We start from the raw sequence: 23,371 nt of genomic DNA, 5'->3' as shown, positions 1-23,371 counted from the left end.
TTAAAAAAATTTTAAATAATTTTAATACGACATTTATATTATTATTCAAGATTAAAAGGCGCATTGATCCTTTTTGTTTACTTTTTATCTCACTTTATCGAGGCAACGGAGAGATGATACAGCTAATGTTCGTGAGCTCTTGAGAATTTTGGATCTGATCTAGGTAAATTCTTAAGAAAATGTTCTTCTTATACATGCTATCATTTCTATTACATGCTAAATAAAATTGACGATTATTTTATTATTACATATTGACAAGAATCTTTTTAGGCAAGAATTTTTTTTAAACGTACATAAAAAAACATCTTTAAAACATTCAAATGTGAATATATTTTGAACGTCCAATATTGTATGTTTTTGAAACATTTGTATTACATCCATGGATATTTGGACAAAATAAAGACTAAAATCAGACGTCCATTGGATGTTGAGTGCTGTCTGGGTATATGTATATAACTATTATATGAAATATAAAAAAGAAAAAACAAAGAAACTTACTTAAGAGAAAGAGAGAATTCGATCTCAAATGAACGAAAGTAAGGTCGTATAGTGTTTGACAATTATGTCAGAGAAAAGTAGAGAAACTGCATTCTCCCACTATCGTTCTCTCACATTTACAAAATCATACAAAATATATAATAAATATTAAATATAAAAACACTTAACTCAATTAATTAACTCAACATATATTGGATCAAGAAAGTCAGCATCCGTTTCCAATAGAAGTTATAAATAATTAGATAATATGAAAAGAGTAACAAATGAAACAAATAAAATCAATATAGTAATTAAAGTTTTAAATAAATAAAAAGGGAGAATTTTAATTATATATTAAAAACCATGATGATCATCTCTAATATAATCATCATTTCGCTCTGACCTAAATAATAAAATCATTTGTCTAAATAAATATTTTATTTCTTATCTTGCGTTACACTATATGCATTCTTTTGTACGTTTTGTTCTTATTTCAGGACATCGAAATACGTGACAGATGGCGCCGCGAATTTCTCCCGTTCGTTCGTGCGTATCCAGCCCCATCCATTCCTGGCCGCGCCACACTGTCGACCATCAGGGATCCTCAGTACAAAACCAACCCCCGGAGTTAGCGGAGTTAGTTTATCGCGATGAGCGATGGAACGCGGATATTTCCAACAACTCGGCCAAAATTTTTATCGACAAACTTCGTCAAAAGTGTCATTTTTGACAAAACCACTTTTAACAAAATTGAAGTTTCGAAACGCGGTTTCGAATTTGGTACACCAAGTTTTCAAATTTGTTCCGCCACATTTTTAGCGCGTCTTAATGCTCGGCGATACGACACACACATACACGTGGAATTGTCCTTTAAAAGATAAACAACTTTGTGTTACTTTAATACGTGTTTGAAATATTTAACGCAGTGTACTTGGGATTTATAAAACTTCATAGATTTAATATAAAATTATGACAGTTTTCTAATGTGCTAGCACATGAAACTAAAAGCACAATATAACTTAAGAACTAAATCGGCCTACAATATCTGTTGCATTAAAGACGTTCTAATAAATAAACTTTATTTTAATGTGGAGTAGAGCTCCGAAAAATGTGTTTGTTACGATCACTTTATTCGGGCGAACAATTTATTCGAAAAAGCTGACAATCGCGGGCAAAATGAATGGCGTGATTTGCGCGTACTTTAAGTTCACCAAGTTTGTGCGGCGATAATCAAATGTTGGAAAGTTTACAATCTAAGTTACATATTTAGGGATTAATTATTCGCAACTCCGCGTTGATTTACTGCTCTATCAAAGTTCTCAGTGTAGTAGTATTCCCCAATTTAGTGTAAAATCCGACAAAAAGTCAACATCGTGTGCTTTTTATGCCTGTTGCGCAATCAAACCGATAAACGAAACCATTCTCGATTATTATCGTGGAACCGACGTTTTACTTGCATTTTTATTATTTTGAATAGAAAACAGGTTTTAATAAAATAAAATATGTTAACATTTTCTTACCCAAAAACATAAATGCAGCCGGCTTTTGAAATTTAACCTTTCAGGACCTTTCAATCCTTGAAGTTTTTTAATATTCAAAGAAAAATTGGAAATAAAGGATAACGCCGTGAGAAAAAGAGCAACAACGCAGGAATCGTCGGCACTGCGAACTCCCGATGCTCTTCAATTGCAAGAATGACCTTTGCGGGAAGGAAGAATATTCTCGTCATCCTCGGCGCAGGCAGAGACCGCGAAATCCTTACGTTGACATTAGAATTTTACTAAGGCGATCCACGTCAACTTTATTATCGCTATAATGTACATTACATATAATGTTTCTATTTCATCCAACTTGCTTGAGTTGGCCTAACAACAAGTTCATTGTAACGCAGTGGAGATTTTGCACGATTCTTCTCGATTAAATGTTCGATCGCGAGTAGACCATGAAACCGGAATTCACGAACGTGAGCGACGCGCTCCTAAACTGCAGCACGCAATTTACTTTGCTCGCGGACGATGTCGATGCCTGTAGGCCACGCGAATTCGAGTACGAACTGGTGCACAGCATCATAGTGGTGGTGGTGCCATTGTTCTTCGGTATAATCGGCATTCTCGGTCTCGCCGGGAATTCGCTAGTGGTCTTAGTGGTAGCGGCAAATCCCGGAATGAGGTCGACCACGAACATCCTCATCATCAACCTCGCCGTAGCTGATCTGCTGTTCGTCATATTTTGTATACCGTTCACGGCCACCGATTTTGTACTGCCGTACTGGCCGTTCGGCAACGTCTGGTGCAAAATCGTACAGTATTTAATCATCGTCACCGCTTACGCAAGCGTTTACACTCTGGTCCTTATGAGTCTCGACAGGTTGGTAAATATCAAGATTATTTTCTGCGATATCGAGCTTTGACACATTTTAAGAATTAGATTTCGTTATTTATAATATAGTTTGTAATAGACTGTTATTTGTAAAATGGTATTATTATAAAACACCGTTATGAACATATTGTACTAGACGGTATTAAATTGGTATTAAATCTCGGTATTAAATCTCAGTAATTAATTATTTTAATTATTGAGATAACTATTGTTATTCTTATATTTATGCTGAAAATAAATATATAATTACCGGCCAATTTAATACTATCCAGTATTACATTTTTATGAAGGCAGTTAATGGAAATAAATCTTTTAAGTCTGTCATTCTATTTTGACGGCTTAAAAAAAGGACGATTTTTAGGAATTTTTTTCTCAAGAACCATTGTAGATATGTAAATATTTTTTTTAAATTAATTTTTCGAGCTTATAATAAAATTTTTTGTAATAAAAAAAAATGGTTTTATGCATTTATATACAATTGAAAATAGCGCTTTAAAATTCATAGCGGGACAAATATTTTTACTTTGGATGGTCAGAAATAAAAACCAAAAAGATTCTTAATTTGTGTGACAATGGCTATCGCCCGAACCTCAATCAATTGACTTTATATAAAATTATATATTTTGTAGAATCACACAAAAGCAATCTATTCCAAAAGTAATAATCAATTCTAAGTGCTTCTTAGAGCACCTTTTCGAAAATTTTCTTTAGCGTAAGTTTTTAGCGGAAATTTAATTAAATATTCTTCTTTCTTATAATTTTTCTATCGTAATGTTAAATATATTCACTATTAGTTTTTAATAGTTAATTTACTTTATTAATTCACTTTTATTAAAATTGTTTCAAAGTGAGATTTTCTAATATCTTTTCTATGTATTGGTAATTGATTGAAAGAAAAATTAAAAAAGAACAATTTAAAAAATTATTCACAAGATGTTTTCTACATATTTTGACTGAAAGATGAGATGATATAAATTCTCTATTTGCAGTGATATATGATAACCAGCAAAAAAAGCAATATCATAACGCGCACGTAATAATTTTCTTATATTGTTGTTATCCTTTATACTCGTAAGTTTTCCTGTTATCTTTGCTTAGGATGTCCGCAAACCTTTCAGCATGGACTTTCCTGCAGCTTTGTAAAGCGCCCCGGGCTTCTCGTTTGACATTTGATTCATTGTTGCCGCGTTGAATCGGGATGCGTACAGTTTGCGAAGTACGCCGGGATATGTGTCGTTTGATACGTTCATCTCAGGCAATTTAAACACGCCAATTTCAGCGACGTAGACCATTGTAGACATTCGTCGCCTAGCTCCAATATCTGCTGGCAATATTTCATCCGACGAACCATTACGTTCCCTCGTACGAACGCGATCATTAAATTAGCGACTTCAATTTTCATTATTCAATCTCCGGCCGGCTTGGATGCAGTTCCACGAGATGCGATTATATGAATTACTGACATTATTTGTGATAGCACATTATCTTACTTCTCGAGATCAAGCTATTGCGCTGTTTCGATAAATAATTTACGTTCAATAATGATATATTTGTAATTAATTCGATATCGATGATGTCTTATTTAAACGAGAGCAAATAAAAAGGAACACATTATTAAAAAGTGCCTTCAATAATTTTAATATCTCAGGTCTATATATACAACCTTTTTTTCATAAGCTGTTACATTCTCGCTAATGTCTTACTCGTCGACATCAAGTTATTAAAAATTCATGTAAGTAGTTAATCGATTCTCTTTAATCGATTTTCTGCATCCTACTTTTAGTCAAAACGTATACTAAACTACGTCGTAAAAAGCGTCCTATAGCCCTTTTTTCTCAACTCTTTCCTCAGAGAGTGCATACTTATAGTGTGAAGAAAAAGGCAAGGGTTATCTCCAAGTTTTGATTTTTAAGTGCTGATGCTCGAGGCAAAGATTAACTTTGATATAATTTGTACTTCGTTGATAAATTGAGCTTCAGAGATCAAACGCCACTTTTAAGTTAACTTGTTAATTGATTCTTTAATCCAAACTCTACGCTAAATTTAAGAAAGAAAAGTGGAGTGTGGCAGAAGTTATTTTTTTGTAACTTTATGTGCCTCTTTTGAAGTTATCGTATCCTAAACACAAAAGAAATAAATCCTTGCTGCAAATAAATTTTTATTCTTGAACGTTATATGCCTTGATATGAGCATGAAATGCTGTTCACTACTTGAAATGTTTACTTACATTAATAATAAATAGATTTGTGACGAGTGTATCTTATTCTTAAGATGGTAATATTTTCATTACTCACCTCCATGTGACATGCTTCTCGTGAACAAAATGCACTTTCTAGATGAATGAAAAGGCTTCGCCAAGAGCGCGGAAGGAAGATTTCGCCATCGACACGTAATACTTGACTGCACTATAATATATTAGTCTATAAAAAGAGAACAATGAGAAGAACAGAATTGTGAAAACTTTTATTTAAAAAAAATGACATGTTTCAATTAAATTAAATTAAATTAATTTATTACCGTTGATAAAAGAACTTATCGAAAGAAAAATTATAGTTAATACGAGCACATTTAGTGTTGAACTAATGCAGTTTTATTCTTCAATTAAAGCAAATTTTCAGTTAAAAAGAATTTTTAATTTTGCCTTAAGAATAATTTATTCTTAATCAAAAAATATTTATACTCGGCGCTATTTTAAGTATAAAATAATCTTGAATTAAGGCATTTTTGCATTTTTTAAAGGAATATCTACATTTTTTGTGCATGCAGAGAGAAGTAACGCGTTAAGATAGGGAATTGCCCGCAGGTATCTAGCGGTAGTCCATCCAATCGCCTCGATGACATGGAGGACGGAGAATCACGCCATACAGGCGATCTGCATCGCGTGGGTGGTAATCTTGGTGTTGTCCACACCCGCGCTCGTCATCCACGGCGAGGTGAGCACGCCGCGTACGGCACCGGGGCGATTCCTGCCCTATGAATTCGTCTGTCGTGCGCCCAATGCATCGCGCGTTCGTAGATTCGCTACGTGTTCCAGGCGGTAGAAGCCCCGCCGCAGAATCTCACGGCCTGCCGGATCCTAGAGCAGGAGTACGACTGGAGCACCTTCCAGGTGTCCTTCTTCCTGACGAGCTACGTGCTGCCTCTGGTACTGATATGCATTTTTTACATGTCTATGCTGGCCAAGCTGTGGCGCGGCGCGCGCGTCAGCGCCGAGAGCCGACGCGGGAGGAGACGGGTCACCAGGCTCGTCTTCGTCGTCGTCGGCGTGTTTGCCGCCTGCTGGTGCCCTATACAGGTGATGAAAGAGGGAACGATTCTTCTATTTTCTTTTTCGTTCTGATATCCATTCACGATGTCGTCCGTAACGTCACGTTGCAGGTGATACTCGTAAGCAAGTCCCTGAACGTGTACCCGCTCACTACGGAGACGGTAATGGTACAGATAGTCAGTCATATCCTCGCCTATACCAACAGTTGCATCAATCCCTTCTTGTACGCTTTCCTAAGCGACAACTTCCGCAAAGCCTTCCGAAAGATCATTTACTGCAGACCACGGATGGAGATGCCTAACAATCGGCTGGGACCAGCGACGAGGACCACGAGAGCTGCCAGTAGCGGCGATATTCTTTAGGTGAGAAAAATACACATAATATATTTTTTTCTACAGCATGTCTTAGAATAAATTATTCTTATTTTACAAAGTGAAAGAAGGTGAAATTTTCAATTAAAAGTTCCTTTACCAATTTTGGCTCAGATTATAATTTATTGTATTATTAATAAATGAAATTGATCAATTAGACGGCGCGCGGCCGGAGTATGCAGAAGCGTAACGTGCGCGTGAAGCCTGTGAAGTTCCATGGCACGCTACGTTTTTGCATATTCCGGCGCCGTCTGATTGATCATTTATTAATAATTTAGTAAATAATAATCCAAGTCAAAATTGGTAAAGAAACTTTTAGTTAAAAATTTTACCCTGCTTCACTCTGTAAAATAAGAATGATTCATTCTGCGACATCATGTATATAAAGAAGACTAGGTATGATTGTCACACGGGTAGGTTGTCACATGAGTTATAATAGAAAAACTATCGCGCACAAATGCCTAATAACCTGTCGAACTGACGGTCCGCAGGGGAAGGGGGGTACGTTGGCGCGCGCGTATGTGTCTATGACATATTGGGATATGGCGCGATAGTTTTTCTATTATACTCCCCTATTCACAGATACTGTAAGCTTTCAAAAAACATATCGATCTCAGTTGCTCTCTTCCTTTTCGGATATCTTGTGATGCCAGTCATGAAGTTTAGCTATCGCAAATATTGTGATTGCTTCTCTGCGCAACGAATCTCATACTTTCCTTTAGCCTCCAGCTTCAACTCCTCGAAACGTAATATTGGCCTGCCATTCAAAGAACGTCTAAATTTCTCTTCCCTTTACTTATTATCCTAACAAGCACACACCCAGTTTCCTTATTTAGAAAATATTTCTTATCTCTCTCGACGTTGCCTCATTTTTATTCTCCGTCTGCGGGGAATTGAAGATTAATATAAAAATCTGACGATCTTTAAGCAAGGGAATGGTGAAGATCAAAGCGACGACGGTTCGAGCATCCGACTGATATTACCGATAGAAAATATCACAATTAGGTTTCTAAGATTAATCGGTAGATCTCGACACTCGAGAGACGAGATTTCAGGAAATCTTTATAGGTGCAATATATCACGGCGGCATCGTTATCCGCTCCGCTCCTGCTCTTTCGCGATATAAATTTCTACGGAGGATGACGAGCGCGGGAATCATGCTGACACTTAACAACGTCACTCGATTTACTTACCAGCTACCCGTTCGATGCGGCTCGGTTTTGCGAGCGTAACAGAATTTTCCTCTTTTTCCTCCCTGCTCGCTCTTTTCCTTCTCACGCCTTCCCCTGCCCCTGCTGGGTATCTGGGTCCTGGTATCTGGACTCAGCATGGTGTATTGCCATTAAAACGACGTTTTCACAGCCAGTTTACCCTCGTTGCCATTTTCGCCTGTCCAATCTACGCGCAGACATTGGTAAAGTGGACGAAACGGGAACAGATGCGGGTGAATATAACGGTGAACGCGCAATTCTGAACCGCAAGCCATTAATGTTAACTAAAAATGCTGGGAGCGGATAAAGAATGGAACGGAAGATTTTTATTTAATCACGTTCTACAAGTCGCGCAAGAATATCTCGCGTGAATGACAGCAAGATCGGAGCTGACATAATCACGAAAGTTTCTCAAAGAAATGCGTTGTGAAAAGCCCGAGATTAACTGAAACAAGAAATACGAGCTGCCGCGTAATAGTATACATATATATAGTAATATTCTTTTTGCCTTATACAACTTTCTTGTTACGCAACAGGAGGAAAAACTCTTGACACTTTAAAGATATTTTAATTTTACTTTTTTATGATTGACGGCTATAATTTATCTGTTCATATCAGAATTTTGATAAATGGAACATTCAATAATCTCTTTAGACAAGAATATCATAAGAAGTTAGTATATAAAACTTTTTTTTGTTTAAATCTGGAATTATTGTAAAATCAAATGATAAATCCTCGCTAATTTCTTTTTATATTCCGTTAATGATTAGATTTAGCTTACATTTTTTTTATTACCTTTCATAAATAAAAATTTTTCAGAAATTTAATAAAAAGATATGTTTTATCGCTATAAAATTGGCGGATATCACGCGTCAACAAAATTTTATTTTATTCGGCAAATAATAATTTAGATCATTTAAGTGTAAACACACAAATAAATAAGAAAATACATAGTACGATCAAAGTTGCCGATCTTGGTGCCTAATATTATTTTATATGTATTATGTGTAGTTTATATGTATTGCATCTACATAATGTTATTATATATATATATATATATATGTATATATATATATTTAAGATAATATAATATTGTATATATTATCTCAAATATATTTCTAGATTCAATTTATGATTGCGTTTCAAGTCCGACAGAATTCAGAGCTTAATTTGTATTGGAAGTACATTATATTTGAGATAATAGGTACGTATAAAATAATATCAGGCAGCAACATTCGTCCTCGACCGCGTAATAGGCTTTCTTTTTTATTTACTTGTGTTTCCATTTTAATTATTTTCTGAGTCGCGTTGACGTTTTGCATCGTTTACTCGACATCGAGTATTTTTTCTTCGTCGGAAAACCGCATTGCGACACATCGGGTGGTAAGCAAACCTTAATCAGATCGATCCTATTGCCGGAGATTGACGGCTAGACGGAAATTCAATTAACTATTCTTTGTTATCGACGCCGTGTATTGTTTCACACGTTGTGGCAGTTTGCTCTTTGATCTCTTACCGCGACGGCCACCTTTTTTTCACTTTTTCCTTCCGTCCTATGACGGGTAAATGGAAAAAAATTAATTATTAACACACAGCATTTATTGTTCACATTTAATAATGATGACGGCCTTTTAAAATCTGCATGTGATAAATTATAATTAATTACATACTAACATTATAGTATTTTTATGCCACAATGATCCAAAGAGTGACGACAAAAATCGATTTGAATTGCAGGTCCCAAAATGAGCAAAATTTCACTTTTTTTTGCAGCCATTCTTGAGAGTGAGCATGCATTTGAACTGCTCGGAATTATCGGTACGGAAATTATCAGGCGTCATTCGCTTTCTTGGTCCGTTAAACAGATAGGCCAAGGTAGATTTAACCAGAAATGGTGCGTGTCAACCCCTTCGCGTAAATAAGCGAGCGCATGATGCATGCGTTTTTAATGAATTGTTTAAGTAACTGAGTGACAATAATTGGACAATAGAGACAAAATTAATATTTTAAATATTTTATAATAATCATTGAAATGTATACCTCCATGTTATACCTCAAAGCATTAACAAAAAATAAAAATATATATATTAGATTGTTTTATAATTACGTTGAAGTATTTATGTAAAATTTAAACACATTAATTTCTCTTATTAATGTGAAAATTAGTTAATTTTTGGTTTGCTTTTAACTTTTATGTAAAATCGCATTTTATAATTGTTTGCTTTAATGTATTAGCATAATATTATGAGTTAAATAAAATTTAATACACATAAACTAATAAATATATTTCTAATAAATATTTAAATACAAAATTTTCATTTAAATCCATTTGTTTAAAAGTTATTTATCTAAAACTACAGTAAAATATAATCATGTATGCTGCATAAGTCGTTAAAAAACAATTTATTCGCTGTTTTGTTTCTTTGTAGCTGTTTTCAGAGCCAAAATTCAAATATTTGTGGCTAGAATTTTTTGTCTTCGATCAAGAAGAGAAGACTCCCAGCAAACACTATATAACAGTTATATAAACTTTTAATTAGTGTTTGAGGGATAAATCTGAAAAGTCCGTGGTCTCTAAATTTCAATTACTCTTAACTGTGCATTGTATAGCCGAAACAGCTTTAAGCGACTCAAGTCCAATCTCAAGTTCCGAAGAAACATTTCGGCTAATGTGCGGCGGAGTTGAAACGCACGGGCACGAACGGCACCAGTGACACAGGAATGACACAACGCGGTCGTGTCATACGGGCAGACGCACGAGTGGTTCCGAGTTGTTGTTTGGCTTGTGCAGTCAGACAAAAGCGCCGTATTTTACGGACGAGACGGAGCTTAAAAGAGGATATAAGCGAGCGAGTAATCGACGGCGCCTTGGGAACGACGGCCGCGCGTCGGACGCTCGTAAAAATGGCCGCTCGTTGACTAGTGCAAACAAATCTTAATCAAGTAGATGTATTCCGTGAGGCAACGAGATGGTAATCCGATATCCCGCCGTCGCCTTATTCCGATTCGATCTCTCGGCTAAGCTCCGTGCGATATTAACAGCTCTATTTACGCGTCAATACCGACGATTTACTGTCAACACGGAGTCACCTAAACTATTTCGCACAGAATTAGAATTGGCGTCACATTGCACATTGCGCACGTTCACGAGAGCTTATCGCCCACTTCCTGTTTTGTTCATTCAAATTTTAAGAGGAGAGTATGCTTTTTATAAGCATCGTGCGACGGCTACCCCACCGATCGCTTTTATCATAAACTTGTAAATTTCGCTGAAAGCATCGCCGCCAATAAATACAGACGACTTTTCGACGGCGTTTTTTATCTTCGTGTCTGTAAAATAATAATTTTGGATTTGGACCTTTGAAAATTTCACACTCCATCTCTGGTACTAATTTTTTAATTGTTTCTCGCGTTATTATTATGACATTTGCGGCTATAATTATATTTTCCAATATAAGATTTCGATTACATTAAATGAATGAACTGAAAATATATAAATTTATGGAATGTAAAAGCACTTTTAGTTTTATACGTGACGCGATAGTTTCTCCCGCTTTGTCTTCAGAATCGCGACGAATTTTGCATTCGTCGTTTTTTGGCATTTGTTTTATGCGATTAGTTTTTAAGAAGTTACCCAGCAAGATTCGCGTATCTTGCGATTTTCACGCTGTTCCAATTTCCTCCCCCAAAAAAGAGAGAAAAAAACGCCGAGTGCCATAATTTTTAAAGACACCCCGAAAAAGTTGTCGCCGCTGCCGTGACAAATGGGGATTGTTTGGCAAAGATTTTAAAATGTATATCATAGGGCCTGACATTTACATGAATTGGTGCGCAGAATGTCTGCCAAAAGAAACGCTTCGTACCGTCTTTATCCCAATAAATATAGCAAAGTGAAAATGAATTGGAGCTCCGACAAATATCCGGGATGAAAAACGGAGTCTAATAAAAAAAAAATTCTGCAGAAAGCAGTCGAAACAGCGTGGATAATTTACATTCAGCTGTTACGCACGCATGAAGTATTTTAATATTACACAAACGCGATATCCCAGATTAATATCGAAGAAATAAATTTTCCTACGCGATTTTCACGGTTTGATTTTATAATTAGGAGGCACAATCCAGAAGGGCGTAATCTATTTTTAAAACTGAATCGATTAAGAATGGATTAAGCTTATTTTGCTGTCACATTTCTGATTTTAAATATTGCACACTTATATCTTATTCATAATTTCTTCTTTGTTTACAATTTATACACGTTGTCATGTGTAATAATGTTATGTCCAAGTTTAACCCTTTGTCGCTCTTATATAAAACAAACGCTGAATTAATATTTAATTTTTTTTATTGTATAGATATGGCATAGAAATTGAATTTTCTGACTTTCCATTTTCAATTTTTTTTTTCTAAAGCATATTTTTATAATTATTTTCTCAACTTTGTTTCGTACATTTTTTTTCTAACCGAAAGTTTTAACGTATGCCATCTGAATGTAGCGCTTATAGTTAACGCAATTCTCACTATTGCCTAACCTTAATGATTTACTGTGATAGATCGACGAATATCCGGTGCTTCATCTTTCTGTTGTCAACAAGAATGTGTTGACGTAATACAGATTGTATTTATTATTTATATTTCTTTAAATTAATTTAATTTTTATTCATTTTATTATTAATTTTAATAATTTAATTATTTTCATTAATTTATCTTTCTCAATAATCTCCATGTGTAATGTAAGAAAACTATGTGGCAAGTGGCAACATCGTAACGATCGTTTGTTTAATGAGAGTAATAAAGGGCTAAATATATGAAATAAACTTTATTTATTTCTGTTTTTTATCTATCTACTTTTTCTATGTGTTCTGTGATTATTTGAAAACTAAGAAATATGTTGAAAAAATTAAAGTACATGAGTAGTATTTATATCTTTTTTATAATAACATAATTCTTTCTTACATTTACTTTATAAGTATTACGTTATCACGTTACATTCATAAAAATAAAGCTATATTTAAAAAAATTTTTCCGGAAAATGTACATCCAATTATATGAAACGTTATGCACATTATAATGCATATTTTATTAATAAGTAATCAATACTTCTTTCAAGTAAAAAAAAATAATTATGACAGAATAATGTGAGCGCGATGTGTTTAATCTCATAGTTCTCATAAAATCTCGATATTTGATGAGTAAAACAAAAAAAAATACTTGATGACTAAAACAAAAAATCAAATAAAATTATTGATCTACAGATGTTTAGTCATTATCATAATCACAAATGAAAAACAACTTATTTATTAATTTTAAAGCATGTAAAGATTGCACTTAAAAAATTATCTTTCAAAAACTAATAGTATAACGTTAAAAAAACAAGAAAAAAATTAATTTCGGTGGTTTCAACAAGAGATATATTTCAAATATATAGTTACAGAAACTGAGCAGTTTAATTTGTTTGAAATTGTAAAAAGCAGTTTGAAAAATATAATTTCCAAAAAAACGCGTTTAAAATTTTACGTTTAATTAAAATACAATTTTTAAGTTTAAACATATATTCTTAGTGCTTTTGTTAATGTCAGTCTATCAGCGATTTCAGCCTCCTACATGCCTTCTGCAATCTCGAAAAACTAGTTTGCATCCTTCTTTTTTTTCTCAAACTTCCTGAATATCTTTATCACTTCGACGATTCGCACGGTACTGCAGTTAGCTATCTCGAAACTCGATGTATTGTTTGCTTTGCAGTTTGATAACAATGTTTAGATCACACACATTGAGTGTTATACTTAATTATGAAGTATTTTTATTAAAAAGTGGATGTATTAAAAAAATAATATGTTATATTTTAGTCAAATTATTTTCTTTTTAAAAAATTATTTGCTACAACTTTTTCTCATTTCTTTTAGCAATAAATGGATTTTACGGTTAAACAAAAAGATTTCCCTTTTAAAACAATTCATTCACAATCTATTTTTTGTCTTTCTTTTAACATTTTAAAAGTGTGTATCTTTAAGAGCGTGTTGCATTGAACAAGTAACAGTCAGTTAAAGCAATATCAAGAGAAGAGAGAGAAAGAGAGAGAGAGAGAGAGAGAGAGAGAGAGAGAGAGAGAGAGATACGCGGAATAGACTTCTCATCCAAGTTAATAACTTTGCTTTCACGGATTTAGTGATATGGCTTGGTCTTGTCATACAAAAAAATTACTCCACGTCTTTTGTTTGCTATTTGTTATCATTTTTTGTTTAATGCGTGTTATAACTTGCTTAATGTTGTAAATAGCAATTACCAAAAAGATTTTTATTTGGTTGTAGTAGCTTGTAGTATACCTACATAAATTTTTTCATGAATATTGCATTTTGGCGTCAATGTTGATAATTGGATTATCAACCCATTATTTCTTTTTGATTAAGATTATCATAATGTATTCCACTTTTCATCTCCAGTCATAACTTGATATAAAAACTGCTTCTTGTTCCGTGAAACACAAATGTAATGAGTTTGAATAGCTTATTCCGACAATCCATGCAGATCCATGCAGAATCCACTTTCATTTAAAAAAATTTTTTAACTTGGAACTGGGACTTTTAAGCTTGGAAACTACACTTTAACTAACATCAAATAAATCTAGCAGCTTTTTTAAATTTCTGGTTTTTCATCTTTGAATTTTTCGGCTGATTTTGTCTTACAATCTAAATTAAAATTGTCACTTAGAATTGTCCAAACTAGTATTTGCATATACCCTCTGTCTACACTCCTTATTTGTCTCCCGATTCCTACACACATGTTAAAGGTTACGCTAACCCCAAACTTTCGTTAATTTATATCTTCAAATGTATTTAATCAATTTTAACTTCTTTTTTGTAATTGAAAGGAAAAAATCTCAGAATTATGATGGGCTTGGCTAAAAAGTCGAAGATATTATAGGAAAAAAGATTTTTTGAAAAGAATTAGAAAGGAACAAAAAATTTTTGTACAAGTTTGCCTTTTTTTCAAACTCCCGTATTTATTAGAAAAAAAATATAAAGTAATTAAAATAGTGATCAATGGAAAGGGGAAGAGTCGTATTTTAAGAATCTATGATCAGTTTTTTTATTCTGTTCAAAAAATATATTTATTTTGTAATGTAAATTTAGTAAAAATTAAATGTAGTCTAAACACAATTGTAAACAAAAATTGTAATATTTATTAAAAAAACACAATTATTAATATAAAAAATATTTATTACACAAGATTTTATTTGTTATACAAAAAAATTGTAATTTGTAATGCTACAATTGCAATATATTTATCTCGACAATTCTGCACCGAGAAAAAATGTTAATGATTAAATTTTCCAACTAAATTCAATTTTGTCTAATCAAATACATACTTATATATTTCAATTAACTATATAAATACTTAAATTTTAGTGCATTTAAGTTAAATGCATAAATTCTTGAACTGACAAAATTTTAATTTAGTTGGAAATTTTTGTCAAATCAACAATATTTTTTTCTCAGTGTGTTGATTTTAAAATATAACTATAGTTCTCACATTGTAATTGCAAGTGACCGCAATTTTAAAGTCCGTGGTTTCTAATTTCGCCAAACACTGCACATCTTTTTTACACTCCTGACAGATTGCCATCTACAAGATTGCTGTAAAAACAAGAATAAAATTGATGAAGCGATAGTCATGAGTAGCGTGAGTGACAAACGTAAATTCGCTCGGGTGCAACTTTCGTGCTAACAAAAGTGCTCGGATTCTTCCAAGGTATATATACTTGGTTTCAAATTTTTTCTTATGCTGACGATTTGCACATACACGATTATACCTTGCATATTTTCCATCCATCTTTATCCGAGATGTTCGTTATACAAACTAAAATTTGAACAAACATTAAACATAAAATACGAGCAATCTCTTTTGTAATCTCGTAAATACACCGACAAACATACACACACATAACCGTGTAAAACATACTATAACAGATTTTATTATTTTAAAATTTACAACCATTTGTAGAACTGTTACAATAATCATTGTACTGAAATTCTGAAAGGTCGGGTGAGCGCTCGGATTTTAATCTGCACGTCGCCGCTTCAAATAACAAGCTGTAACTTTCGTAATTTTCCGAGTTTTTCGATGAAAATTTAATAGTAGATTCTTAAAAATATGTACTTTCATGAAATAACAGAAAAATCAATTTTTTTACCCTCAAGAGAATAATGTCGCCTATAGTCAATTAACACATAATATAAAAACTAATTTAAAAAAAAGATTGTTTCCAAAAATGTTTAACATTTAAGCCTTCGAAATGCGATATTTCGTATGCAGCGAACTAACGAGCGTAGATGAAGGTAAGAGATATGCAGATTTGACGAGATTGGGGCGCGCAGATCGATGATGAGAAGGTCGATCGACGACGTTGGGAAGAGGCCAGAAATCAAAGGAAGGATGAACGGAAGAAGGAGGGAAATAACTGCTGACGAGCGAATGCAAGGAAGAGACGACGAAAGGATCGAAGGGTATGGCGGTCGGCCGGCTTCTTCTGCTGTCTCGACGAGAAAAGTCTTCCACTTATTTCGCGAAGTGGCCTACTTTCGAAGCCGCCCACCTCCTATGGGAATTATAGAGTGATCACAGAACGATGAACCGAATCGCGACCGGATGAGGCCGGGGAGTCCCAGGGATGCCATGAGAAATGTTAAAACTGTAAAGATAAAATCCGTACTAATTATTTAAATGTTTTCGCAGCGGCAGCGATGAAAAACTCAGCCTCTCCGATAAAAATCCTGCGGTTTACGGGGAAATGAATATTCAAGAGGCTTTTGTGCAGCGATGGCATTTTTTGTGATCCCCTCGCGTTTCATGCGTGACAAGACATTAAACAGTTTTTCCATTGAACGCGGGGGAAGGAGGGGGGGGGGAGGAGGGGAAATAGCGAAAAACAGAAGGCGGAAAGATAAATGCCACTTTACATTTAATTGTTGTTTACTGTTGCAGACGCAAATCCACGGATGACGGGAGCCGATTGGCATGCCCTTGCTCGCCCATTTGTTTTAAAACGAATGCTTACGGACTATAGAATATTCGATGTTTGATGTCACCTAGCAAATACGCCGAACGTATGTTCTCGATCCTTTAACTTACCGCCATGCATATGCATCACATCGTAAACATATAAGATAGACCCTACATGCCACATATATTTTCTAGCACTTTTGATTGAGTTCGGCAGAAACGATGAGAGATGTAAAATATGGGAGCTATAATTTGTTATTTACTATCCTTTACTGTCAACCGCGTCGTCGCGCATCCGACCTGAGAAAAGGATAGACTACTATATATGCGTTCTGCTTCTCTCACCGTTTTATCAGGGACATGTGTGTGCGTCCGCGCGCGCGTGTACGTAGAAAATATGCAATGTCGATTTTATCTTATATGTTTAAACATTAACTTTCATATTATTTCTTTTTCCTTATCGAAATGAAACAGAACGGTTATTTCGGAGCAATCAGTCGAAAAGCGCCGATAAACTCGACGAGATGCAACTAATTGCAGGCACACAGGAAAAAAGGATTCCATTTCGCTTCCGGTCATTATTTATCCGTTGACTTCGCCTCCACCGGGATTAATTTCGCAGTTTCGATTCGAGGTTGCGCTACACGAATCTCTACTGTGAATGTTTCTACTGTGATGTCGTAATATCTCTGGTGTTATCATTTTTTGATGAATGTAAAAAGCGAACGCTCTCGTTTCCCGACGTTCCCGTTCGAGGTTGTTAATTCGGAAAGGGCTCTCGTTGCGAAGGGCTCGTCGGGAAATTATATCCGCGAATACTGTAAAATGTATTAATAAAAACAACTGAGATCCAAGCCGTTTGTTCATATTATTTCAGCACTCGCAAGAGATGCGAATATGAACATCTCTTTTTTTTTCATAAGGCTATAGATACCATAAACGCGCGCTTCGCGCGCGTTACTTAACTTTTTACTTTTTATTTCTTAAAAATTAATTACAGCGATAATTGTACGGGTAATATCTATACAAATTAGTCAGCTGTCAAAATTCAATCGCAATGACAACTCGCGCAACACGAAGTAAGCGCAGCGAGAGAACTAATTGGCATCGCGGAAAAGCGATAACAATAAATTTCGAGAGATGCGAGCAATCGACTTTACATGCATTTTTTTAGACAGGAAAAACCGGATATGCGATCTGAAATAAAGGTATGCCGAATATGAAATTATAAATTCGATGCAATTTTATGGCACGTATTATTTTGCTCGTTTTTTTTAAACGGTTTTATAATAAAGGTAATAAAAAAATGCTCCGGTGAAATTGATCGTTTAATGGCTAATAAAGTATATGAAAAGCGATGAGTCATTTTTCAAACTTTCCAACTGCCGCGATTCGAGAAATCTCAAACAATCTTCGGCATTGAAACAGCAGCATGATTTATGCCTCGCGGATCGATAAACAAACGAAGCAAAATAATATTTCCATCGAGTGGCTGCGTGCGAGAGGCAGATTTATGGGTGATATTATTAGGAGAAAGAGAGGATAACGTTTGGGTTCCTCCTCTCGTTGCATATTGGAGAAAAATAATGGGGTCAGTCGTCGACGAAAAAAAAAGCGTTACGGTTTAACCCAAGGGTGTATCTTACTTACACATATTCCGCCGTATATATTTTCCGCCCGTACACGGGGGCAGCCGACTAGAAATTTTTCACAGTTGCTAATTATTATTCGTGAAATTCAGATTCTGTTAAGTTGGCTCGGTGCGCCGTAGAGAGAAGAAAACTCGTGTTCCCGTGAAAGGTAGCGACTTTACTTGTCGCGAGGAAAGAAATCTGTCGCTGTTTATTTTATGGCAATTCGATAAAAGCGCAACATTTCCCGTCGCTGATCCTAATAATCGTCAGTTCCCTGCAGCTCTTCGCTGTGTCGCGAATAGCGGTGTATAATGAAATTTCTCTTGCTCGAACTGCAAACGCGAGAACATCACCTTTAACAAGCGGATACAAGCAGTTTAATGAGACGCGCGGTGACTTTAAGTAGATGGAAGTTAAGAGGTCTAATAACCGAGGAAGAATCAAATCGCTCCAGATCTCTTCGCCGGAAGTCAATGTACTGGAAGAAGACCGTGTCATCTGTGGGGAAGCGTCTCGGCGCTCGCGAGGATTCGAGCGAATTTCCGATAATCGCGTTAATAACTTTAATAGATGCGCGGGCGGCCGTCTCGCTTTACCGTCTTCCAGCTCTCGCCGATCGCTCTCGGGGATTATGTCTTCATCCCTTGTAGTTCACAAGATCTCAAGTTCACTTTGATCTCTATAGATTCCTACACATGGAGTACCTACACATGAAAGCTCACGGATTTTCACGGTTCTTGATGACTAGTTTTAGAGGACCATCTCAAGGAGGAGTCGTTTTACGTCGCAGAAAGGTGAGTGGCGCAGATGAATCAGAGAAACGTTCATTCGTTGAACAATGATGATAACAGAGCTCACCTCTTGTTTCCGTCTCTCTTCGACCGATTACTCAACGTGAAATGTTGCACTCATAACCGTAGGATTCACAAAAAGAAGAAAAGAATCTTTTCACAGAGACAATCTTCAGTTGCGAACTTTATGAATAAATCTTCTTGTTTTTTAAACCTGCTGTATCATCCATTGTTTCGTCTTGAAAAATTTTAGGAAAAAGTAGATTTGAAATGTACAACCCAGATAAATGTTCTCCGGGATGTAATGCAATTTTTTCTATCGTCAGAAATAAGGTAAATGTTTCAATAACGAGACATATAACAACACAGAGCTAAAATTGTTAAATTTTTGTAAAGATTTACAATGTGAGTAAAGTAATTTAATTTTATTTAATTGAAATGTAAAATATAAAATGTTACGGGAGAAAAGATAATATTATATCTCCTTTATTTACAATTTATACAATAACTTTGTCAATATTTCAAATTGGAAACTTAACACATTTGCAATATATTGTGCAATCAATTCTAGACTCAAAATTATGAAATATTTAACACTTAGGATGTTATTTATAAAAATGTTACTGCATGATGGATCAAAGAGAAATAGGGACGATAATGTGAACCCTCCCCCTGCCAACACTAGAATAGATTTAAAAAATACAGGGTTTATGTAGATTGCAATAGGATAAATTCGGGTATAATGGCCATACGGAAAAAAGAAAAGATGGCCAATAACTATAATTTTTCCAATAATTGCTAAATAATGTGTCTTTGTAATTATTTTCAAATATATTTACCGTAGTTTCTGTGCGTATAATATTTGAAATAATAACATTGTAGATATTATATCACGTTTTTACTTTTGACTACTTGTAAAGTTCTTTATCCGTTCATAAAAAATTACCATAACGTCGAATAAATTACAGTTGAGCTGTTACAATAAACATTAGACACATAACGGAGATATGTAATTTGTAATGTGTAATTATATCTTTTATTTTCTTTCTATTTTAAAAAATGACTTTCTTTCACAGTTTGGGTAAGATGGTCCATAACTTTTTTGGGGGTAAATGTTTATGTATATATTTAACAAAAGAAAAAAACGAGAATTAAGTCGCGCACCTAATATTTTAAATTTAATATATCATAGACATTTTTTTTAATACTGACAATGGGTTAAATAGATGCTAAACTTATGTAAACATTTATTATTAAAAATGTTTAACAATAAAATTAAATATGTGCTAATACGTGGCAATAAAACTAAATATGTAGAATTATAAGTCTTTTTTTATTTTATAAATGTTAAGTGCATAAAATATGATGCTCTGTAATATTATAGCCATCTTTTCCCTAAAAATTGTGACAGGTGGTCAATGTTTATGTTTTAATATTTTAATAATATAAAATTTTTATTAAGTATTTCCTCTTTAAGATCGATTGTGATACGTGCTTTAAGCTTCAGTAAAGTAATATACACCAACGCTATTAAAAATAAGAAAGTAAAGATATATTTTTGCATTTTAAAAAACTACGGCAATCATATCCGAGTTTACCTTATTAAAAATTCTATATTCTAATCTATATTTTGCTCTAGGTAATAAAAAAGATACGAATAAAGATGGCGAAAGATCTGAGTCGCGGGCACGGTTATCTTGAAATCAATTAAATCTTATTTTATCTCAAGAGATCTTTTGTATTATTCATCGCCGTCGTACGATAATAGTAGTAACACGTGAATAATACAATTATTCCGTCGAGTAGTGGCGTGCTGCTTAAAGAAAATTTTTTACAAGTGTGCGTAAAATTAAACAGATCTTTGTAAGTGCAACACGCGATCTACATAAAATATCAGCTTATCTACGTACGGAAGAATGTGTGCGCGCATGTGTGCGTGCGTGCGTATATATATTACGTCGTTTGAAGACGACCGAACAAAATTACACGTCTCGCTCATCATAAAGTAAAAGGTAGCTCGTGCGGTGGCAGAAAATTCATCCTGTAAACTATGAAAAAGCGGAGCAGACTAGATACAACTTGACATACGTTTCAAGGATCGACTGGGCTAGGTCTTCCAGATACGACTTAATCCTTTGAGACCGGAATATTTTTTTGCTTTGGCATTGGGAATAAAGTGTGCAGTCCTATCGCCATTGAGACTGAAGTTTATGGACAACTTTCCTGAACGTCTGATGGGGAAGTTTCTTACCTCGCGACGGAAGGTTACATGTGTTGTACTACAATCCAACTAGATTTTGCAGCGTGCAAGTTCCAACTGTAAAAAAAGTACAGTCAAATGCAAAGTTGTTGGAACTCTCGGTGCCGTGAGAAAAAAAAAGGAATCTCATATATTTGACATTAGCATGCTCTTTTCTATTTCCTCGAAATACGAGATATAATTGTAAGTTGAGCATCGCGAATATATATTGCCTAATTGTTGTCTAAATTATTTTCAATTAAGGCCTATCATTATTATCTTAGATCATAACGTCAGAAGCAAAAAAATACACAATCAAAATTCTTATCAAATATATTAAAATGCAAATACTTTAGAAAATATACATAGTTACAATCGGAATCATCTTGTAAAATATTAATTTATTAATTAATAAATAAGCAGATATCTCTGGAAATAAATTTATATATAACCGGAAATAAAATAAACTATAATATGTTCAGTTCAACAATTAATATATCAAAATAAATATAATTTTATTCCCCTTTAAAAGAAAAAGATAGTTTTCATATTTTATAAGTTTTTCTTTTTATCGATTGCAAATGTCGTGTTATTGAAAATTATTTCTATTTAAATACATCCTGCATGAATATTTATTGCGTGTTACTCGCTTCTGATGACATCGCACTCTGAGATAATAGCGGTGAGCGAACAGGAGCCTTTAAATAACAAGCTAGAAAATTAGCAAGTCTGCCACATGTACGTACAAGCTCCGTGAAATATTAATAAATGACAAAAGTATCGCGTGGGCGACGATGCATTTGCGCGCGACTATCTCGGCAAAGAGGGATGAAAGAGAAAATAGTAGCTAGAGAGATGAAAAAGAGTAAAAAGAAAAAAAGAGATATATAGGAAGAGTGGGTGGGAAGGTGGAAGGGGTGAGTACTTAAAACGTAATCGGGAACATTTTCTCGTTGGTGAAAGGCGAAAATTCCTATATTGCCCTGCTTCTCTATTCGTTCGCGTTCTCTTTTATCGTAGGACCGACGAAATCTGTCCTCGAAACAATGAGAGGCGGACGGGATTTGTGCTTCGGGGGATAAAAAAAGAGGCGAACGAGCCCGTTCCTGAAGGGCGCGCGATGGAAAGCAACTATCTCTCCCGCCCCGAGGCGATCCTCGCGGATATACGCACCATTTCGAACGTGAATTCCTATGTCCCTCATTTCTGGCTTAATCACTTGTACTTGAAAGCGTGACGCGCATAAACGCGATTATTGCCACTTGGAATTATTTTGCTTTAATCTTTTCGATATTAAAGTAATAACTTTTCACGCTCGTACTCTATGCGTGCATATTCAGTCGCAATCAAATACAGTCGGAAATTTATTAGCATACATTGGCATTATTTTACCACTTTGTGAAAGCAGCTTTACGCAATATTACGTAGCTTTAAAATTGTTCATAACGTCTAAAAGTAAAAGGAATTACTTTAGACTAATAACATACCTAGATTTTTCGTATAATCTCTACATATTCTATTCCTTCCACGCACTCCAATCCATCCTAGTAAGCGAACTCACCCTGAATGCTAAGCTATACTCGTCTGTGCCATCGATCAGCAGAGAGTCCAACTTTGCTGTGTTAAAGTTAACAATTAGATTATTTTTAAAGGTATAAATTATAAATATCTTGTCAATAAAAGTGTAAAAATTTTATGTCACATAACTTTCTTAGACATAAAACTTACGTATCACTATCGTATATCGTTTAATATTATTGTCGTAAGATTAAGTAACGAACGTTCCATGAACGTTTTACAAATTTCTTTAAAATCAACGAACATTACACGTATTTCGTAGATTTTTTAATTTATTATAATTGTTATAATTTAATGTGAGCCGTTTTTCTAGCTTCGAAAGCAAATTTACATTTGTTGAATAACAGATCCTTTTAATTATTAAAATCTATAGGATTACTCTCGTGAACGTCTCTTTACTAAATCTACCTTGCGTTTCAGATTTAT

The 23,371-nt window shown here is 34.5% G+C and overlaps 1 protein-coding gene across 2 annotated transcripts; it reads left to right on the top strand.

Moving 5' to 3' along the window:
- The first annotated feature begins 1,040 nt into the window (after positions 1 to 1,040).
- Positions 1,041 to 17,557, top strand: LOC105836596 (allatostatin-A receptor). Of its 2 annotated transcripts, none has more exons than XM_012680742.3 (5): positions 1,041 to 2,844; positions 5,660 to 5,789; positions 5,891 to 6,151; positions 6,235 to 6,486; positions 16,686 to 17,557. In XM_012680742.3, exons 1-4 carry the CDS (start codon positions 2,420 to 2,422, stop codon positions 6,484 to 6,486), a joined length of 1,068 nt encoding a protein of 355 aa, XP_012536196.1. In that variant the 5' UTR covers positions 1,041 to 2,419; the 3' UTR covers positions 16,686 to 17,557. The 2 variants fall into 2 exon arrangements, with proteins under 2 accessions (XP_012536196.1, XP_012536195.1); XM_012680741.3 differs by having other exon boundaries at positions 5,873 to 6,151.
- Positions 17,558 to 23,371: the final 5,814 nt, after the last annotated feature.

Source organism: Monomorium pharaonis, chromosome 5, assembly GCF_013373865.1.
Source record: "Monomorium pharaonis isolate MP-MQ-018 chromosome 5, ASM1337386v2, whole genome shotgun sequence".
Lineage (NCBI taxonomy): Eukaryota > Metazoa > Arthropoda > Insecta > Hymenoptera > Formicidae > Monomorium > Monomorium pharaonis.
Note: the sequence above shows the minus strand (reverse complement) of the source record. Positions and strands in the feature narration are given on the sequence as shown.

Coding starts and splice junctions, on each gene's coding strand:
- LOC105836596 (XM_012680741.3), top strand. CDS start 2,420: ATGAAACCGGAATTCACGAACGTGAGCGACGCGCTCCTAAACTGCAGC. Junction 5,790..5,872: donor CGCTCGTCATCCACGGCGAG/GTGAGCACGCCG, acceptor GCGCGTTCGTAG/ATTCGCTACGTGTTCCAGGC. Junction 6,152..6,234: donor CCTGCTGGTGCCCTATACAG/GTGATGAAAGAG, acceptor GTCACGTTGCAG/GTGATACTCGTAAGCAAGTC.